General features: G+C 40.5%; 1 protein-coding gene across 1 annotated transcript in view; it reads right to left on the bottom strand.

Moving 5' to 3' along the window:
- kdm5a (lysine demethylase 5A) overlaps positions 1-23,542 on the bottom strand; it is a 168,753-nt gene that overhangs the window by 14,951 nt on the left and 130,260 nt on the right. Inside the window, exons 21-25 of the mRNA XM_063058334.1 lie at positions 23,357-23,536; positions 17,543-17,695; positions 15,317-15,868; positions 13,190-13,333; positions 5,860-6,022 (exon numbers count right to left, since the gene is read on the bottom strand). Of these exons, the coding sequence (XP_062914404.1) occupies positions 5,860-6,022; positions 13,190-13,333; positions 15,317-15,868; positions 17,543-17,695; positions 23,357-23,536 (1,192 nt within the window). The remainder of the gene's footprint in view (positions 1-5,859; positions 6,023-13,189; positions 13,334-15,316; positions 15,869-17,542; positions 17,696-23,356; positions 23,537-23,542) is intronic.

Genomic DNA, 23,542 nt, shown 5'->3' with positions numbered 1-23,542 from the left:
TTCCCAAGATCCTGCCCTTTACAACCTTGACACCACACCCATAATCACCTCAATACCCAAAATTTAATCTGTTAATCCCTCATAAAGTGCAATTGACCATGCTTTTATCTTTGACACCCTTACTAATCAAGAACCTATCAACCTCCCTTTAAATACACTCAGTGACCTGACTTGGCCTCCACTGCCATCTATGGCAAAAAATTCCACGAATTCGCTACCCTATAGTTAAACAAGTTCATCTAATCTCTGTTCTAAAGGGACATCCTTCCATAATAAGGCTAGACCCCCTGGTCCTAGACTCTGAACCACCAGTAATAAAAGCAAGGACGTAATGCCCAGGCTTTATAAGACATTGGTCAGATCATATTTGGAGCACTGTGAGAAGCTTTAGGCTTTATCTACAAAAGAATGAACTGGCATTGGAGAGTGAGAACTATTCTGCCGCTGAAATTGAAATTAATACTTTAGTGCTTCAGGAATTGTAAGAAAAATGCCAAAGAACCGTGGCACTTGAACGTGCCAACCTATAAACAACACTGAAATCCTAATTGTTTTCTGATAGCTATAATTAATCCTTTATCAATGTTAAGCTTCTCTCTTACATTCTACTGAGATCAAACAACTTTCTTCTACTCCATTTTGTTGGTTTTTGTATATCAAACAAAACAATATAGGAACTGTAAATCTATCACAAGTGAGAAAGAAGGTGACTGACAGAATGGGCATGGTGGCTGACTGGTGAAGTGATGTAATCCACAATCATTTACACTGGGTTTCTGCATGCTCCCAACATCTAGACCCGAGTCCGTCTGTACCACCTTCAAAGCTCCTCCTTTGCTCTGAGTGGTCATGAGCTCGGGTTTTCCACTGGTCAGTAGAAAATGTTGCATTTTCCACACCCAAGGATATTTCTGGGACATCCTTGATTCTTTTCCTCCAATCCTTGATGGTTTTAACGAGGCAGCTTGGTATCAACTGCGTGAAGAGTCTGGTGTTGGACATGTGAATGACGTGGTCTGCCCAATGGAGCTGACTGCATGTAATCAATACTGGTAAAGTTGACTTATGAGACTGATACCTGTCCATTTGTCTGAGGATGATTTTGTGGAGATGCAATGCGTGGTACCTCTGCTGTGCCTTGAGGTCTAAAGTAGTCCAAGTCATAAGGCATAGTAAAGGACAAAAAAAAATTGCTGATGGATAACTAGCATTGTACCAGATTTGAGGTCTTAATTATCAAACATCTTTTCCTTAAACAGTCAAGAATGGTGAGGCACACGAAGGACACTGGCAAGTCTTGTCATCCATAAGGCGACTCCCAAAATATGGGAAATGGCTCATCTTTTCCAAGGTCTCGCTGTCAGCCTTCACTGCAGTAATGTGGTGAAGTAACGCAAGAGCAGACTGGTAAAATAACTTTGTTTTGTGAACACAGACTGCAAGAAACTTCTTTCCATATGCTACTGTCAATAAGCTGATGATGGCCTGAAACGTCCTTTCCAGTAGTAAGAAATCACAAGCATTGCAGAATGAAACTTGTTTAGTGAGGTCAGAACAACATTATTTCTAGATCTATGGAAATATATTAACCTCAAAATTATGTGCCCTCATCTTTTATCTGACATCCATCATCAAGAATGGCCCACCAACAGCAACACCAACTAATCTGGCCACGTTCCAAACAACACTGTTGACAAACTGGCTTTGATGTGTAGTGAAGGAATCAAGATGAAGGACAACCATCCCGACTTTGTCCCTACCATCTACCCTAGCTTTGTCCTTACTCATCACAAATGTGCCTGTGCATGAAGTGTTAAAAGAGAGCCACTTCATTGCCTGTGCAGAGATCAAGTTCCATCTTCATATCATCAACACCATTCATATTATTTTGGAAAATGACTTAAAACAGAACAGATCTCATCATCTTAGGATCCATAATCCACTGGCCATTAGCTGCAGCAGAACTGTACTCCAGCATAATCTGTGATCTTATGGCCCAGCATTTCTCCCACTGTCAATCCAGATTCCAATCATACTCATGAGTGCAGAAGGCATGCCAGGCACAGTGCTAGCAGTAACTAAAAAAAAACATACCAATGAGTAAAAGTAGAAAAAGGGGAAACCTGCCTGTAAAAGAGCAGAAGGACAATAATGCACAGAGCTAAACAGTCCTATGAACAGCATATCAGATCAAAGTTCTTTGGTTCTGTCACAACTGGTCATGATTAGGGCAGACATTTAAGGACAAGGGTATTCCAAAATGATCTTCCTCAACAACACCAGAGCTCAGCACACAAGTGCAAAAGGCTCAAGTATTTACAGCCATCTTCTATGAGAAAGCCACATGAAGGGTTCACCCTGGCGTCCTCCTAAGGACTCATCACAGAAGCTGGTCTTCAGTTAGTTAATTCACTTGCTGTGCCCTGAAAAAGCTGCAAGCACTAGAATTCCAAAGGCTATGGGGTCAAACAATATGACCAACGAAGTGCAAAAATTTTGTATTGCAGAACTCTCTCTACTTCCAACCGCACTGTTCCATTACTGGAACTTGGGTGGGGGGGGGGGTAACAAGCTTATTTTGCATATTTAGAGATATTCTCATTGGAACACAAAATTCTTAGTGATGAGACAGATGCAGGGATGAGGTTTCCCTTTGATGCAACCAACACTCCACTTTTAGTCTCACCAGCCCTGTATTACTGTCACAAGACTCAAGATAATCCAGTTTCAATTCTGAATACAATGTGGGAAATTACCCAAGTATGTTCTGCTTGTTTATTTGACAAGGCAAATCAAATCTGGATCATTACTGCTCCATTTCCTCTTAGAATCTTGGAGGAAAATCTGGTCAGGACATATCTTTACAAATAAGCACTGTGTATTGACCCAAAAACTAAATTTCAATCTGCTGCAGAACATATGGACAAACCCCATGCAGGATGGCAACTATCAGTCAAGCTACCCTGGTGCACAGATGGCACCTTGAAGCTTTGCCTGGCTGCAATTTGTGAAAACCCTGATCCAGCTATGGACACATAATAACATTCAGCCCCATTAACTGTTCCTGGGCAACTTAAGACTATAACACACAGGAACAGAATGAGGCCATTTGGCCCACGGAGACTGCTCTGCCATTTGATATGGCTCGAAGGTACATTTACTCATTGGATTTGCTCGGTATCTTGGTTTAAAAAATGTATGACAGCTTCTGTTTCTAAAGTTACTTGAAAGCAGTAGTCATTCACTCTACTATCAGAGAAGTGGCAGGAACAGCTATGAATCGATTCTTGCTCACCAATATCCAGTTTACTGATGTTCAATTTGGCCAGAGCCAAGCTCAAAATATTGACTCAAGAGCCAAATTCCAAACTGTGGCTGCCCTCCCCTTGATTTTAACTGACTGCATCAGTTCACTGAGTGCCATACCTTGGTAAACTGGGGCCAATGGACTTCAGACAAAAATCTGTCCACTGGTTTATCATACTGCTCAAGTGGTTGTCTGTTGGATGTCAATCACGCCAGCTCTACAATATTGGTGCAGATGTTCCTCGGAACAATGTCCTCAGGAGCACATATCAGGCAACATCACCAACAAGATCGATCTAATCAAATATCACTGACATGGCTTAAGAGCAACTGAGTCCCCCACTATCACCGTGATTGGGGTTACCATTGACCAGAAGATTTAAGAGATGAAAACAAATGTTCAATGGGTGCATATCAAATGCTCATCAGTAGGAAATAGATATTTTACAGCTTTATGTCCATTCATTATGTTGGGAGAAAGTCAAAATAGGCAGAGATAGCTCTTTGTCAATTTTATTTTAGGGAAGGGGAAATTTGGGAAAGGGAAATTAGGGAAAAGAAAGATTAAGAGTCAAGACGAGTGGAGAACGGAATGGAGATTTGTAAAACGAGAAGTGAGAGCAGATAAATAACTCTGGACAACAAAGATTTTGCTTCCTGAATACTTTTTGGTGGATCTTATCGATTTTGGGGTGCTGATCATGAAAAATCGCCATGAAATTTCCCTATCACACACCATTTCTTTTTAAATCGCTTGCATTTGTTATTTCAATTCATAATTCAAGTCATAATACCTGATGCCCAGATTAGGGAAGGCTTTTTGTTGGTCCACAAATCAAACCAGTCATCGGTAACAGGCAATCTGAAGAACTTCTAGTGGGACTGGAGAAAATCTCATGGAAGGCATTCAAGGATTTTGTTGAAAATGTTCTTGGCAACTACAGAGCATCAAACTACATTCAGCTGGTTGAAAATATGCATCAAGCAGACAAAACCATGAAGTTCAACATGTCATGAAAGGTTCATTTTCTGCGTTCCCATTTGGACTTCTTCCCTGCAAACCTTGGCACTGTCAGTGACGAGCATGGTGAAAGGTTTCACCAGGACATTGCAGTCATAGAAAAACACTATCAGAGCAATGAGAATCCACCAATGTTGGCAGATTATTGTTGGACACTTAAGTGAGAAGCCTCAGCCTCAAACTCAACTGAAAATAATCAATAGAACATTTTAGCTTAGCTGACCTATTGCAAAGTGCAAGCACCATTCAATCAAATGCATTATATTCAATAAAAGTAAATTTCTTGTTTCTCCAAATTCCTACATGATACAAGTAGTCTGAAATTATGTTTGTGTTCAGCTTCAAGTGGTCTATCATAAACAAAGAAAAACTCTGACGAATCAACACTTTCAGAAAAAAATTGATGTCCGGTGCAATTACTCTCGGTCCTATTAATTATAATACACTATTTTGCACACTTCATAACTGAAAGATACAAGAGTCCAGAAGGATTATAGATAATAATTGGTCACATAGAAATCAACGCTACACCTGTTTGAATTGCAGATATATGGTATTTTCTGTTTGGTGAGTTTTAAGAGTAAAATCCAAAGATACATTAGAGAGGCTGCAGAGAGGACACAAAAAAAAAGATTTACTACCATTCTCCCTTGTCATATATCTAGCAACTACTGTGCTCTATTTCACAATTCCATTGTGTCATTTTGTTCTTTCTCTCTTCCATTTACACCTCCTCCAAACAGATAAGCTGCCATTAGGATTTATTAGAATTGTCCCAGAGATGACGGAATCCAATGCAAGATGATTGTGAAAAAAAAACTGCTGCTGTTCCCATTTCACGTACAGGACACAAAAGTGATGCAAAGAAAACCTTTCATGCAGGTAGTAGTTATGATCTGGAATGTATTACCAGCAAGGGTGGGGTAAGCAGACACAATCAGGGTTATGAAAGGACAGTGACTGGCATTTGAGGGGAAATAATTTACAGGATAGGATAAAAATAACGGTTTAATTGGGAGTGATCAACATTAGAAAACAAAACACAGATTGGGTGACTGCTTTGCAGAAGTCCTCTATTTTTGACAGTAACCTCAGATATCCTTGTTGTCATGCTACTTCAGGTCTTCTTCCCACTTCTACCCTGCTGCCTCTTTAGCCTCTCACAGTGAGGCCCAATGTAAGATTCCAGATCAATGTCCCACCTTCCCTCTCGGCGTGATATAGCTCTCATGGAACATCTTGAAAACCAGTTTCTCCAGTGCGTAAAAATCAGGTTGCTTTCTGCTTTTATTCTTTTGTTAAGAGTCCCATTGAGTGGCTTCCTTCTATGGCATAACTCAATAACAATTCAAAAATATCTCTGAAAATCAAAAATTATCACTTTAAAAAGGAAAACAAAACAGGTAGGTTAGAGGGAAAGATTAGGGCAGTGGGATATCTTAGACAGAGCCACCAATAGTTGGAGATAGTACTCCAAAGCTACAAGAGAGAAGAGTGAGAAAGAAGACACTGTAGAGAAGTACCAGACTGACCTTGTGAACAGGACTTTGATGCTGAAGAATAAGCATGTTCTGCACAGAAAGAAGGTGCAGCTGGCCATACATGTGACACCACTTCCTCTGCTTTTATCGGAATTTCTTCATCACAGAACAGGTTTGGCTCCATGCTACCAGAGGACACGCTGCTTGCACCATCCTGGCAAACAAAAGACAACTTTCACAGTTTGAGACCAATGCAACCTAAATCACATGTTATTCATTGCTTGTTACAAAATGGATCAAAGAACATAATACAAATTCAGCATGAGTAACACAGAATGAGGAATTAAAATCATGATACAAAGGAGAGTGTTAAGTAACTTCAAATTGGAAGTGTAGAGTTGCTTTTGTACAGAACTACTAAAATATCTTGCATAGCAACATTAAATTTCATGCAATGCCAACAGCAGATGCCATCTCTGGCTCTTCACTCAACCATAGAACACCTGGACAGCGAAGATGCAGACATCAGGATGCTCTTCACTGATTTCAGTTCAGCATTCAATACCATCAACCCCTTAAAAATTCAATAAGCTTCAAGACCTAGACCTCAATGCCACCTTGTGCAACTGGATCCTATTATTTCTTCACTTGCAGACCCCAGTCAGTTCAGATTGGCAACAGCATTTCCTCCACAATCACCATCAGCACAGGTGCACCTCAAGGCTGTGTTTAGCCTCCTGCTCTACTTGCTTTATACTTATGACTGTGAGGTAAGCACAACTCCAATGCCATTTTTAAGTTTGCTGACACCACTGACGTTGGCTGAAACAGAAGTGGTGACAAATTAGCATATAGGAGGGAGATTGAAAATCTGGCTGAGTGGTGTCACATCAACAACCTCTCATTCAATGTCAGCAAGACCAAGGGGTTGATGATTAACTTCAGGAGGAAACTAGAAGTCCATGAGACAATTCTCATCGGGGGATTGGAGGTGGAGAGAATCAGCAACTTTAAATTCCTCAGTGTTACTATTTCAGAGGAAATGCACTAGGCCTTGCACGTATGTGCCATTACAAAGAGATCAATACAGCAAACTCTACTTTCCTACAAGTTTGCTAAGATTCAGCAGACCATCTAAAACTTTAACAAACTTCTATAGATGTGTGGTGGAGTGTATATTGACTGGTTGCATCATGGACTGGTACGGAAACACCAATGTTCATGAATGGAAAAAGTCTACAAAAATCTAGTAGATACAGCCCAGTACATCATGGGTAAAGCCTTCCCCACCACTGAGCACACCCACATGGAGTGCTGTCGCAGGAAAGAAGCATCCAACATCAAGGGTCCTCACCACCCGGTTCAGGAACACTTATTATCCCTCAACCATCAGACTCTTGAACCAGAGGGGATAACTTCACTCACCCAATCACGAAACTGTTACTACAACCTATGGACTCACTTCCAGGGACTCTTCATCTCATCTCTATTATTATTCTTTTTTCTCACTTTGTATTTGCAGAGTTTGTCTTTTGCATATTGGTCATTTGTCCATTTTATTGGGTGTAGTCTTTCAATGATTCTATGATTTTTGTATTTATTGTGAATGCCAGCAGGTGATATATGCACTTAGATAATAAATTTACTTTGAATTTTTAAATATAATACAAGGAAGTGAACTCAGCTACAGAACTTTCAGATTAGGACAGTGCAACAATACAAAACAGTCTTTCAAGGATGGCTAGTACAGAATCAGAATAAATTTTGATTCCAGTGGGTTTGGACAAGATGTAATGAGGGCTAGAACATATAGGAAATTGAAGCTGGGGCAAAAACTGCAAAGGCTTTGCCTTTTACGCCAATCCAAAATTTCAAATCCACTAATCTGTCCAACCTTAGTTTTCTCTACAGAAATTTATCAATCTGAAGTTGAATACAATCAATAATTAGGTACCTACTACAGCCCTCTGAAGACTTACAATCCTATTAAGAAGCAGCTTCTCTGAATATTCCAAAATGGCCAATGTATCACTTCACATCATGCTGACAGAAGGCTGACATTGAAACTAGACAACAGGTTGCTCAAAAGGATGCCGATGTTTCACTACTGCTACAGAGAACCATAGTAAGACTACATCTGAAGTAATGCAATGAATCCTGAGCACAAAATCCTTCAAGGAACCTGTAACTTCCATATACAATTGTGTTAAACTCTAGCATTTTTCAAGTTCCTATATACCATCAACAAATACCTTCAACTTTCCCCATTCCTTCATCACAAAATTTACCTCTATTATTGGCCTTCTTAATTTTACAAATCTATATTTCCAAAATGATATTTTTCTGATTAACGCTAAACAAAAATCTGCATCATTGTTGAATTGTGTGACTATCAAAAGAATCAGTGAAATTTAAAGTTCAGGACACTTCCATATGCATGAAAGCTGTTCAAAATAAAAAAACTGACTCATTCCACTTTTCACCTTTTGTTAGTTGTGAACTTCAAATACTTTGTAAATGGGACTGGATTTTCTGCCTTCACCACTCTTTCAAACAGTGAGTTCCAGACCCACAACTAACATTAAGTGAAATAACTTCCCTCAAACTTTTCACTAATCGTTTCACAAACTACCTTAAATCTATGTTTCCTATTTATTAATTATCAAAAAGGGATTAAAAGCACCATCAGGCCACTGTCTCCCACAGCATCACTAACCTCATCAAATCTGGAGATCTCCCATCCACTGCCACCAAACTCAGTTCCCTTACCCCGCACTGCTTATTTCTACCTCCTACCCAAGGTCACAAACCTGACTATCTGGGTAGGTCCACTGTCTCTGCCTGATCCTGCCCGACTGAACTGGTGTCCACATACTCTATTCTATCCCATGATTCAGTCCCTTCCCACCTACATCCATGACATTTCACATGCTCTCAATCTCAACGTTCAATTACCTGGCCCTGACCACCTCATTTTCACCATGGATACCCAGTCCCTATACACTTCTATCCCTCATACGAAGGCATTACAGCTCTCTGCTACTTTCTTGACAAGAGACCCAACCAGTTCTTCTCCAGCACCACTCTCTTTGGTCTGGCAGAAATTGTCCTCACCCTCAACAATTTCTCCTTTGGCTCTTCCCACTTTATCCAAACTCAACAAGTACCCATGGGCACTCCCAAGGGTCCAGCTTTGCCTGCCTTTTTGTTGGGTACGTGAAGCAGTCCATATTCCAAGTCTCCTGTAGTAATGTTCCCCAACTCTTACTGCACTACACTGACTACATTGGTGCTGCTTTAAGCACCCATGCTGATCTCAATTTTATCAACTTTGCATCCAACCTCTACATTCCCTTTCTCCGAAGGTCCACTTTCCTTCCCCATCAGATTCCTCCTTCTCCAGCCCTTTACCTTTCTCACTCATCTGGCTTCACTTATCACCTTTTAGCTATCCTCCTTCCCCTCTCCCCCTCATGTTTTTATCCTGGTGTCTTCAACTTCCCTTTCCAGTTGTGATGAAGGGTCTTGGCGCAAAACTTCAACTGTTTATTCATTTTCATATACGCTGACCTGCTGAGTTCCTCCAGCACTTTGTGTGTGTTGCTAGGGATAAAAGGTGTTTTCTGTTAAAACTTGCCCAGACCTCTGAAATTACACTTCAATTAAATTTTTGTTAATATTTTTGTTTTCTGTTCATGGAATGTGAAATCATAAAACAAGGCTATCATTATCTATTCTTAAATGTCCTTTCAATTCATCTGCTCATTCACCACAGAAAACAGAGATCACATATAGACAAGGTTTTTTTAAAAAAGGTTTCCTGAATTCCATTACTGAGTCACAATTGTTTTTTTTACAACATCCTGTTCACTTCACAACCAACATTACCAAGCTTTTTATTTCAACTTTTTCCTCAAATAGTAAATTTTAACATAATCCAAGTCCATAAGACTATAAGACAAATGAGCAGAAATAGTTATTCAGCCCATTGAGTTTGCTCCACTATTCCATTATGGCTGATTTAATATCACTCTCAAACCCACTCCCCTGCCTTCTCCCCTTCTCCCCATAACCTATGATGCCCTCGTTACTCAAGAACCTATCATCCTCCAGCTTAAATATACCCTATGACTTGGCCTGCACAGCTGTCTGTGGCAAAGAATTCCACACATTCACCACCCTCTGAATAAAACCATTCCTTCTCATCTCTGCAATAAATGAATGTCTCTCATTTCTGAGGCTAATCCCTCTGACCCTAGATTCCCGCACTATAGGTATCATTCTCTCCATTTCCACTCTGCCTAGGCCTTTCAATATTCAACGAGTTTCAATGAGATTCCCCCCCCTGCCCCCCCCCCATTCTTCTAAACTCAAGTACAGGCCCAGAGTCACTCATTCTGGGGTCATTCCAGTGAACTTCCTCTGAACCTTCTCCCACGCCAGCTCATATTTTCTTAGATTCAGGGGTCCAAAACTGCTCACAATGACTTATAAAGCCTCAGCATTACATCCTGGCTTTTGTATTCTAGTCCTCTCGAAATGAATGCTAACATTGCATTTGCCTTCCTTACCACTGACTCAACCTGTAAGTTTACCTTCAAGGAATCCTACACAAAGACTCCCAAGTCCCTTCGCACCTCAAATTTTTGAATTTTCTCCCCATTAGAAAATAGTCCATGCCTTTATTCCTTCTGCCAAAGAGCATGACCATGCACTTCCCTGCACTATATTCCATCTACCATTTCTTTGCCCATTCCCCCAATGTGCCTCATTCCTCCTGCAGACACCCCACTTCCTCAACACTTCCAGCCCCTCCACCTACCTTCGTATTGTCTGTAAACATGGGCACTAAGCCATCGATCCCTTCATCCAAATCACTGACATATAAGATGAAAAGAAGCGGTCCCAATACCAACCCCTTTGGCACACCACTAGTAACCGGCAACCAATCAGAACATGTTCCCTTTATTCCCATTCTCCGCCTTCCAGTCAGCCACTCACCTATGTATGCTAGTATCTTTCCTGTAATACCATGGGCTCTTATCTTGTTAAGCAGCCTCATGTGCAACATCTTGACAAATGCCTTCTGAAAATCTATGTAAGCAACATTCACTGACTCTCCTTTGACAATGCTGTCTGTTATTTCTCCAAAGAGTTTCAACAGATTTCTCAGGCAAGATTTTCCCTGCTGACTACGACCCATTACATCATGTGCCTCAAGTACCCCAAAACCTCATCCTTAAAAATACACTCCAACATCTTTCCAACCACTGAAGCCAGTCTAACTGGTCTACAATTTCCTTTCTTCTGCCTCCCTCCCTTTTTAAAGAGTGGGATGACATTTGCAAATTTTCATACCACAGTAAGCATTCTAGAGTCCAGTGATTCTTGAAAGGTCAATTCTAATGTCTCCACAATCTCTTCAGCTATCTCTTTCAGAACCCTGGATTGTCATCTATCTGGTCCAGGTGACTTATCTACCCTTCAGACCTTTCTGCTCCCCAGCAGCAGCTTCTTAGTAATGGCAACTGCATGCACTTCTGCCCCCAACACTCTTGAACATCCGGCATTCTGCTAGTGTCTTTCATGGTGAAGACTAACACAAAATACTCAAGTTTGTCCACCAGTTCTTTGACCACCCCCACTTTACTACCTCTCCAGCGTCATTTCCCAATGGTCCAATATACACGTTGGGGAAAAAAATTGCATTCTCCTTCAAACTATTGGCTATCTTACCTCCATATTTCATCTTTTCTCTGCTTAGGGCTTTTTTTTTTTTAAAAAACTTGCCTTCTGTTGGTTTTTAAAAAGCTTCCCAATCCTCTACCTTCCCACTATTTTTTGCTATATGTTCCCTCATGCTTTTATGCTGTAAAGTCTCTGGATATCTGTTTACAAACTTATCCCCTACCCTGCTGCCCCAGACATTAATACATCTCCCTAACCCCCCCATGCCATCTGACGTTCAAGTAACATTTTCCTAATCTACCTCTTCACTATCACATGCTTCTTGTAGTGCAGCTGTAAGTCTATCGTCTTATACAATTCCAACACAAATCCTTACTTTTGCATACTATGCCTCAGTCAGTAAATACTTTTTTAAGATACCTTATCTAACTCTGCTACCCTCAGGGTAATGAGAACATGCGCTCCTTTCAATAACTTGTCTGCCTCCAGTGTGACCTATCTAGAACATCACTTTCTCCCTTATTAAACAAAGGTATTGGTTCTTTAGCTACCAAAAGTGGCCAAACAGGACTTAAATACAAAGATTTCTTTTTTCCATTCTTGCTTCTTATAGCAGACAGATCTTGCCCTACCAACTTATCTACTTCTACAGGTGATGGATATCTTAAAATTCATTTAACTATCATTTTCAATTATTCACATTTTCTCCTCAGCTTTAATTACTGTCCTCCCATTTTGTGAAAACAGAAGACAACGCATCTACTTGGAAGTATTCCAGTATTCTCCACGTCCACAATCCCTTTTACCTTTCTTGGTCACTAACAAATCTGAGACTTTTGTTTTATTAATGAAGCCTTTATCATATTGAACCAATAACTGCATCATTCTGTGCCTCTCCAATTTTCTTTCAAATTTCACCCTCTTTTGTTTTCGCTGTTGGGAACGTTTTTTAGATAGAGAACACATTTGTTCTGCATATATATTGTTCTCTCCTCGCTCACTGCAAACAATTACTTGCTTGTAATTTAGTTTTGCTTCGACTGATCAAAAATGGCCTGACCCCAATTGCAAACTTTGACTCCTGGGTTACTGTACTCTCAACTATGTCCATGCTAAATGCTTACAACCTCCAAAATTTCTCCTACTGCTACTTCTCCCACCAAAGAGTTCCATTCCAAAGCTCCAGTCCTGAATTGTACACTCCTAGGGATTGTTATATATTGATTAATATGTCTTCAGGAGAACACTATCAAAGAGTTCTTCACCCAGTGTATTATCTTGAGTCATCCATGGAGCCCCAGCATCAGTTACCCTTCTTATGGTCCTCAAGTCCAGACCGTCTTCAAATTACCTTTGCAGATCTCCATTGATCACTCAATCATTCAAATCTCTTTATCATTCAATACTCTTTGTAACCATTCCACCCTCATCCCTTTAGAAGTTACAATAAAACTAAATGGAAGTAATACGGATTACCTGTTATTCTCAGGAAGAACAGCGTGAATGAAAGCAGTGGAAAAGGTTATATGTGTGAAAAAAATACATGATAATTGTGAATTCCTTATCCAAATAAAAATAAAATTTAAAAAAAAAAATGTATAATAAGTGAACAATGTACAAATTCACCCAGGAGAAATATTTTAGACTTACGACGAATCTCTCTGAAGAGAAGATCTACATAAAAATTACTCACTTTTTTCTCATAGCAATATGCTTCCCTGACATCATCATCAGAGTCTGTTTCCTCCTCATCTAAATCAAGAGATTTTCTGGGTGAGGATGCCAGATTCCCCATGGCCCTGCTGAAGGCAGACTGCTGAACACTCTGTAAATGTTCCTGTGAAGAGATTAAATTCAACAGCTTAATCAAATATCACTTTACAGAGAAAATTTGGACTACCTCTACCATCAGATACTTCCCTGCAAAGTAACCAACTTGATTTGTATATGCCTTTTAACAGAGTAAAATATCCCAAAGTACTTCAAAATATCACTAACCAGATGAGATTTAGCAGTGATTGAAATAGCAACTTTGGACTGATGTGAAGGAATTTGCTCAGAGACAGACTCTGGGAATGTCTCAGAGGAACGGTGAAAGTGACAACTGGAATACTTCCATGCACACAGCTGCCAACAGAGAGGTAGTATAACTGAACATGAGAGAATGATGTCGTTTTGTAGGGTTGGCTGGAGGACCGATGGAAGGATGTGAATACTAGGAAAGTAATTTTAAGTTGGAAGTATGCCTGATGGGAGCCAGTGTGGTTCAGGCAGCAAAGTTGAACTAGTTGAAGTTTATGAAGGATGGAGGTTGGAGGACAATTGGAAATGGCACTGAACCATTTAATCAAGAGATTCTATAGGTATGACGAAGCAGGGTTTGTAGCAGGCAACATAAGATGAAAGAACATGATGCATGAAGGCAAGCAATGATACAAGAAGCTCAGCACGGGGCGAAATATTTCCAACTCTACCAAAGCCATGAAGCAGAGGGTTAACGTGCAGTTAAAGCAAACAGCAAATTAGCTTTCACAGGGAGGCGTTTTGAGTAAAAGTCTTATAACCATTATACAGAGCCTTGATGAAACAACTCCTGGAGAGCTGTGTGCAGGTGTTCTCCTTACCCAAAAGATACACTTGTCACAGAGGTAATATAACAAATGTTCATCAGGCTGATTCTGGGAAGGCAGGAAGATCATACAAGCAGAAATTGATTAAGCCCGTATTTAGGCTTTAGGTCTCATTGAAACATACAAAATTCTGGCTGAAGCAGAAATTTTCCCCTTAACAGAGATCTAGTTGGTCTTTGAAATGAGCAAATCATTTTTTTTATTCGTAGGGAGACAAATCTTGTGAAGAATATCTTGAGAAAAAATATAGATTGCAATGGAACACCCTTTGTTTGCATGAATGAGCATGATTCCAACAACTTTCAGGAAACATGGCAACAACAAAAGCAAAGTAGCTTACTGGACTGGCATCCATCACACAAAATATTCACTCTCTCCTCCAGCAGAACAGCAAGGTGCACCAGCTACGGTGCAGTGCAGTTCACTGAGCAGGCTCCTCAAAGATTAGAAAATATCACTGACGATATTATGGGAGAAGGGTTCATTGATAGTCAGAAACTTAGCTTTCAGCCACCACCCATGCTGCTCATCAAACACCCAATTACATTGATCTTGCTTTATTCCCATTCATTCCCAATCATCTCCAGATTTTACCACTCACCCATACATTATGGGTAACTATGTGGCTAATTAATCTATCAACATGCAAATCTTTCAGCTGCACATCTCAAGATCAGCTGTTCTTTACTACTTTCTGAAGTTTATCCTTTGAAGACACAGTGTTACTTAATATATTGGCCGTTTTTTCCTCAATTGAAAAGCAAAAAAGCTGCAGATGCTGGATATCCAAAATAACAACATGAGGTGCTAGAAATACTGAGGAGGTCATGCAGCAATCATGCAGAGGCAATCACTTAATGCTTCAGGGCAACAACCCTTTGTCAGAACACTGATTATCAATTCAGATCTCAACAGCTACAGTTAATACCTCTATAAAAGTCATGAATATTTTCTAGTGACATGATGTAACCAGTGTGAACTGCTGAGATAAATATGAACAATTCTACTTCTTGGTATACAAGCTAACCTTTCAATATATAATAATAATAGATTTGGACCACATTATGTGCAGGAAAGCTGGGGCCTGGGACCTTGAATATATCATTCTCTCCTTCTTTTAAGATTAGTTTTCCACTATTGTAGTTATTCTCAACGCACAACTCTTCCAATGCTTTTGATGATGGTCTTACCTGTAAATCTGGATTAGCTGCTGCCTTTTGTAATTCAGCACTAATAATCTTCTCTGTCTTTTCCCTAGCTGCCTGCTCCACCATGCGTTGGCTTAGTACAGACAACTTGGCAAGTGCAGAAGACAGTTCCTCTGTAGCTAGGGCTTGTCTAGCTCGGTCTTGCCAACTCATTGCTCTCTCTGTCAGGCATTGCAAGGCATCTCCTTCTGGCAAACGAACTGAAAGCTTCTGAAGGGAAACGAGGAGCGACAAGATGGTCTCAAGTCTTGGTCGTCGGGATCGCATGCACAATGGACACAAGAACTTCACTTCCTTAGTTTGCCAACCTAGTCCTTTCTTCTGTGTACCAGTTTTTGGAAGTGTAACGCAAGTGCTGTGAAACCAGTCTTTACAAAGTTCACACTGAAGCATAAACCCACTGGCTATCTTCCGACATACACAGAACTTCACCTCTTCGATACGGTCCACCAATGTCATTTTAGCTAAATTTGCTGCCCTCAAAGAATGCATGGCTTCACATTCTTTCTGTTCCATTACTCGAAAGCTTGCAATCTGAAGATAAATTAACACTATTTAATTATACGTCACTTAAATTGCAAATCAAAACAGTAATGCTTGGGACAAAAACACTGAATGACATTTAAATCTCAACAGGGTATCAATGTGGAATGATCAGTGTGCTCATGAAGACCACACCAACCCTCAATAAAACATCAATTACAGTAAATTGCAGTTGCACAATACCTTCAAAAACAGCAAATAACATTGAGCTGTTACATTCACTAGTCCAATGATTTATTGTGTATAAATGGGAGTTATGTCTTATCTAGTAGTTAAGCAATTTTAAATATTTTAGTCAACTGTAATTTTCTTTTGGCAGTTCACAATGAGTCAAGTGAACATTTTATCATAATGTTTTCATTGAGTATGTTAACAGCCTGCTGAGTATGAACTTCAACTTGGTAGTATTACCAATTTTAAAAACTCAGATGTCAAATCTTCTTCCATGAGTACAGGCAATTTCAATTCTACTTCGTACATAATGATCTCAGTCTTTTTCAACTATATAGGGCTAAAATGACTGCACTGATGAGATCCACCATTTGCATCAAGATGATACACTGAAAAATACAGCAGCTGGACAGTGTGCGGACTGAATGGATCTACCTCCATGTAATTTCATTATAATGTGAAGCTACTGTTCCACTTAAAGGTATCCAGGATAAATACTGAATTAAAATATTTATTTTCACTTCAAACTATTCTCCATTTTGAGTTTCTGGAGACAGTGGAGAACCAGAATAAACTGCAGCTGAAGTGTGACAGTAAAGGAAGCAGCTGCTTCACTGTACATTAATCATTCCATTGAATGATACTCATCTTAAAACATCTTCAATTTTTCTTTTTACTTTTTGGTTTCCTTTTACTGAATAACTCATTCCAAAATTCTTCCAGTCTGTTGAACACAATGGAAAATTGGTAATCAGAATGAATTGTAGAAACCAAAACTGATGGTTGTGAAAATAGATACTGTCTACAAGAAGCGCGATTGTTATTAGGTCAGGTAAAAAAAAAGTTATCAGCTATGCTTTCAAATTATTTTTAGGACATCAGCATCATTAACATAGCCAGAACATGTTGCTCACTTCAAATCGCTCTTGAGAAGGCAATGAGCCACTTACTTGAACCAATGCAGTCATTCAGGTGAAAGCATTCTCTTAATGTTGTTGGGCAAAGGTTTCCAGGATTTACACCCACCAACAATGTAGGATGAAGGATATATTTCCAAGTCAGGATGATGAGTGACTTGGAAAGAAATATGACACAGTGTTCCATATGACCAATGCTCAGTCCTCCTTGATTAGAGATTGTGAGTTTGAGAGGCATTGTCAGCCTAAGTAATTATGGAGCATTTTGTTAACATTTGAAGCAGCAGATTGGTGGAGGGAATAACTGCTTAAAGTGGTCGATGGTGAAGTCACAAATGTGGCCGCCTTATACTGGTGGTGATGAGCTTCTTCAGTGCTACTGGATTGGACTGAGGTGAAGCTTGTGCATGCCTGCGTGAACAGTCGGGGCTTGTCAAGTTGAATGTCATTTCTCATTCCACTAAAAAGCCTGGTTACTTACAAGATATTAATTATTTGAAACAATTTAATTATTTTAAATATACAATTATTCCAATGAAGGCTGGAAGTTCAGAAAACCAAGATGCTCAATACTTACAACTGCATTTGGATCACTGGATTGTTCAGTCACCTCTTCCAAGTCACTTATGCTTTCCAAATCTAGCTCTCTGTCTTTCACTAATGCTTTCATTTTTTTCCGTTTATTCTTCCCACTACTGTATATTCCGATATTTGTCCTGGGACTCAGCACCTAAAGTGGATTAGCAATCATATTCTGAGATGAAAAAAATTAATTCCAATTTGTTGTTCCATCATAAGACTGATTTTTAAAAATATTTACATATATTTCCATTATTAATTCTACTATAACCATAGCTTACTTATCTGCCAAATGCTTCCTGAATCCTTTTGATTAATCTGATCTTTACAAATCAGGCTTACATTCTGTTGTCTCAAAAGTGCAGTTAAATTAAGCCAGGAAGAGCACAGAGAGTTGATTATTTGCACAGGGCAAGGAAAGTGGAAACTATTAAAGTGGTTGTTTAAGGCTGTCTCATCCTTTTTTTGTCAGCATTGACATCCAGTGCATTTCAACAACATGCTCCTCCAATGCATTAACCCCTCCTTCTTCCAAGAACAGAGGTCCCCTCAATTAGTTCCCACCATTTCCTGCCTGTCAAGTGAACAGTAACTCTACTCCCTCCAAGGTGTTGCCATGATAATCTATATGCTATTTTTGTGAAATATACAGAATATTCTTTATACCATATCCTCTCTGATACCTTCCCCCACATCTTTTCCAGTACATTGATCAGTCTCTGGGTACCGACTTCAGTTCTTGCTTCAAAGTGTAAATTACAACATCCCACTTATCTGAGCACAATGCTAATACTAAACTACCCATCTTCCTTTATATAGGAAAGCATCGTAAAATTACTCCACAGTTCATCCAACTACATAACCACATCCCATAGGAACTGGATTCCATTCACCCAGTTTCTATGTCACTATTACATGGGGCGCAATGATGGCAACTTCCCTATCAGAACTTACAGCATGCCTAAACACACTGGCTTCTGCAGATACTGGATATTCAGCAGGTCAGACAGACTCAATGGAAAGGAATAAACAATCAATGTTTCAGGGTGAGGCCCTTTATCAGGACTGGGCCAGCATTTTGAAACTGTTACTCTGCATCCATCCACAATAGAGTAGATAACATGTGACCTTCACATATCTGCACTCACCCCTTCTCCATCTACCTGCTGTTACAGAGGAGGGTCCCCTTCCTCCCCAGAACTCTCCACATACAATGGATTCACACCACACCAAGAATATTTTGTTTGGTCTGAAAGCACAAGTTTCCAGATACCCATTATTTTAAATCTATTTCACTCCCACTCAGATCTCTGGAACGTTTTATGGGGTGATAAAAGTGAAGTTCACCCTATAGGAAACAAATGCCTCATCTTTGAAATTGTATACTTCATAGCCTTTGAGACAAAGTACAAGTTCAATTTCAGACCTGATTCTTAGCTTTCTCTTTTCAAACAACAACTGTAGTTAATGATTCTGTTTTCCCTTTTATATCCATTCATGTTTTGCCTGCACCATCCTTTCTCCTTCTAATCACCAAGCTTTAGAAAGCACACAAGGGCCCTTAAGTACCTCATTTGCTCATCAACTTTGCGATGGGAATTTTTACATTCCCAACTGCATTACAGCCCTGGTTTCCAATTACTTCAGTGACCTCCAGATGGGTTTCTTTTTAAGACTTTACAACAGGGTGGCAGCAGCTCGAAGTAGGCATTACAATGGGGCATTCCATCTCTGCCATCTTGTTTGTGGCAGCCTTCGAGATCATCCTTATTGGAGCATGTGGTTCGTGGGATAAAGCTAGAGTCAGGACAGAAGCTTCCTCTACTGAGAAGCTACACATGGATGCCACAAGCATTCTTCAGATGGCTGCATACACAAAGCAGCTACTGAAGAGGCTGGATGAAGATCAAGCCACAAAGCAGATGCTTTTGAAATGAGTCAAAAACGACAACATCACTTTTGTTGTAGGGGATAAGGAAATCCCATTGTTGGCCTGACAGAGCCTTGGGAGGCAGTACGCCGCAGAGCTCTCTGATAGGCAGATGGGAAAAGTAGCACAGAATCAGTTCACAGAGGCACTGGCCAGGGTTGACCAAAGCCAACTACTCAAAAGTATAAAGTGTGATGTTACTAGTTCACACTGTACCAAAGGGTGATATGGCCCCTGAAAGTGTAAAATTCCTTCAACAGCAAATAGAATGGATAGGATAGCCCACATACATCTGGAAATGCCTGGGGCTACCTTGGTGTTTCTTGGTTACCAGCCTCTTTGGAAAGAACATGTTGCAACTGCCATTAAGATCCATTAGGCTGGGGTACAAGCAGCAGAAAACCATAGCCATTGAGCTGAAGGAGTCCATAGCCTGCTGGCGAGGAGTGCCAATGCCCCAATCCATACCTGCCATAAATGGAGAGCACAAGCTGAAGTAGACCAGGCCATCAGCAGGTTGCAACACCAAGAGGTTGTCAGCAGAGTCCAAGCTGAAAATGCACGACTTGACTGGGGGAAGGCAGAACAATTCTGGTCTGAGGCCTCACAGAAAGAGAGGAAAGCCATGGTAATGTAGGTGATAATGACAGAGCAAGAGCACTACAGGGTGAAAGCCGTGGCCACCAGTGAAGATGGACAACATGGGAAGGTACCATCAACAAGTCATTCAACTGGTCTGACTTGTGGAAGGTCCTACAAGCTAGACTCAGCTTCCTCATCAGGGCAACCTATGAAACCTGGCCTTGCCCCCAAAACCTCCAACACATCCTGGCAAAATGCAAGACCTGCGCTGTCACAAGGGCACGACAAATAGTGGCATAACCGGGTCCTAAAGAGGCTGATAGACTTCCTAGAGACCTGTAGGCAGGATGTGAGAAGCAGCCTTTCCCCAGTGGGACGGCAACTTATTCCATTTAAGGCTGGGAAGTGCACTAAATTCACCTGCTCCTTCAGGACTCCTCTCCATAGGCAAGGAGTGGAACATAAATGCAGAACTCAGCAGACAGCTACAGTTTCCCATAGAATTCACTACCACATCTCTCTGCCCAGACATAGAACTATGGTCCATGGCCACCAAAACAATCGTCCTCATTGAGTTAACCATCCCATGGGAGGAAGGAGTGGAGGCTGCCCATGAACTGAAGAGGCTTAAGTACTCAGACCTGGAAGCTAAGTGTAAGGAAGCAGGCTGGAGGACCATCATCTACCCTGTGTAAGTAGGATGCCGAGGCTTCATTGGCACTCCAACGACAGGGTTACTCCGTGATATGGCAGCGATTGAAGCGATGCTCATGAGGGCCACCACAGAATTGACTGAAGAGGCAGGAAAGGGTAAATTTTGGCTGTGGCTAAGGAGGAAGGACACAAATTGGGGGACCGACTAACTCCACTGAAAGCTGCAGGGGTGGCAGGGAGACATCCCTGCCGCTGCTCTGCCACCAGATGTACCAGTGAAACATCAATGAATAGTGGTCCCTGGTTGATGACCCTGCAGCTGACCCAAGGGCATTGTTGGAGGTGTGGCAGGCAGCTTCCTGTAAATCTCACAGCTGAAGTGGACTATCCAAATCACTTCATAGGAGGCAAGCTCTGCTTCCATGTCTGCTCTACGCCTTTCTCTGATTTCTGTTCAAAGGCAGAACAGCGAAGATATTTGGTAACTTACAGAAGCAGAAAAGTAATTGCCTTTAAGAGAATTGTTAAAGGATCAGCTGAGCAGTTGAAAATGCATCAAAACTTAACACAAATTTCCCTTACAAAACATCTTACACCTACAACTTTTTTCATTGTAACATTATCACCACATTCCCTTTAAGCTCTCCAAGCTTTGCAGCCTGTGAATACTTAAGTCTTGTACCTTATCACTTCATTCCCTCACTGGAGGAATTTATAACATTAAAAATTAACCAAAACAATGTAATCCAACCACAATTACCAGAAAATCTATCTCAATAAGCAAGCATTTAGAATGCATTAATAAAGTTGTAACAAATTCCTATTGTGGTCCCCAAGAAAAATCTATCATGAAGTGTTGACTTGTTATTTCTTACAACTTATCTTACATCTGCAGTTTTTTTCATGGCAACATTATCACTACATTCCCTTTAAGCTCTAAGCTTTGCAGGCTGTGAATATTCAAGCCTCTTACTTTGTCACTCCATTCCCTCATTTTCAACTTCCTATCTTGCCACATACATCAACTCCTACATCTGTCTGAACAACTTTCATCCCTGCTTGCCTATCTGATTTACATCAAGTCACCAATGACTCAGAACTTTCTCACATCTGCTTGAGCAAGGCCATTCTGCTATACTGAATAAAACTTGTATTTCCACCTGCGCCAAACCAAAAGAAATGTCATTACAAATCTCAAACCAGAAAGCCTACAAATTGGGACCATAACTGTCAACTTTTGTGTTCCTCATCATAAACTTCCACCTCTCATGTTCTGAAGTTTTAACCATGAAGATCTTAGTTGAATGATGGTCACACATGCAGCCTTGGACTTTAACTTCACCAATGATTTTCTCAGACTATTAATTTTCAATTAAGCCAGGATTCAATCTACAGTCTCCATGCATGTTATTGTTCAACTAAAATTTTCACTGGTGCACCAATTTCAAAGTCATCAGCCTTGTGCACAAATTCCACTGTTTGGATTTAGTACATCCAATTTCCCTGATGTTCTCTACCCCATAATTGGGCAAGCACACACAATCTAACTAGCCTCCCAAGTGCAACTCTACCGATCTCCAGTTTTCTTTCTAAATGCATGGGTCACTGATAAACTAAAAGCACACCCTAACTCAGTCTTCCTTTCCTATCAGTGATAACGGGATATCTAAGGTTTTGTATATGGAAGACCATTAATAGGTCAGTGAAAAGGTCTGATGGGCTGGACTTTGTGTACTTGTCAGGCTCTGATCTATTAGTGCATAGAGGCTACCATCAAATGGAACTTTTATACGAAAGGCTTTGTAAACCAAATCACATCTTAACTGATGAGTTTGGGCCTGCATCACCAGCTGAGCAAGCCCATGTACTCTTAATATTCTGTCATTGCTGATCCTACACCAGTATGTTGACAATATCTTCACCCTCCAACTCATCCCATTAATCACCCACCCAACAAGTTCTTCCCTTTCCTCTGCCAATCAGTTGCCCAAAGATACTCTCTCCAATCTCCACACCAATTATCCCAATACTCTTCCCAGCTTCCTGATGTTCCCACTCTGATTTCTCCACTCTTCTGGTGACTCACCCTGACTTCCACTCCCATCTGCAACCTTGTCTATAAATGCTGAGTCCTTCCATCTGCAATTTAAATTGAGAATGCCAAGTACGACAATTTTGATCTTCAGTCCATTGATTATGTACATCTTATTTACAAGCTTCTACAAATGTGCTTAAAGTCATAATTCCTGGGTGCAGGGAAGAATACAGAACACTACAGCCCTTTAGCCAATGGTGTCATGCCAAATTCTACGATCAATCTAACTCCTTCCTCCTACATAACACTCCATTTTTCTATCTATATTAAGAGTCTCTTAAATGTTCCTAACATATCTGTGTCTACTACCAGCTCTGGCAGCATGCTCCATGCATTCACCACTGTCTGATTTCCCTCTATGCTTTCCTCCAATCACATTAAAATTATGCTCTCATATCAGCCATTTGAACCCTGGGAGAAAGTTTCTGGGTGTCTACTCAATTTATGCTTCTTACCATTTTATAAGCCTCTCATCCTCCTTCACTCCTCACAAGACATGCTCTCTAATCCAGGCAGATCCAAGATGATGAAGATTGTTTTCCAAGTTTTACCTGTAATAATGTGTAGGTAGAGTTCTTCTTCAAGAAGGTTCTAGCAGTTCGTTCTCTCCAGGCACGAGCAGCAGTTACTTGGGACTCCACTTGAGGAAGGGGATCAAGCCGTACTGGGATGGGGCGACCTTTTGCTAACAGACTTTCCAGCTGATCCAGATATGCATTGCAAGATCCCTTCTGCAT

Source organism: Mobula hypostoma, chromosome 9, assembly GCF_963921235.1.
Source record: "Mobula hypostoma chromosome 9, sMobHyp1.1, whole genome shotgun sequence".
Taxonomy (NCBI): Eukaryota; Metazoa; Chordata; class Chondrichthyes; order Myliobatiformes; family Myliobatidae; genus Mobula; species Mobula hypostoma.
The sequence above is the reverse complement of the archived record's forward strand: the minus strand, read 5'-3'. Positions and strand labels throughout refer to the sequence as shown.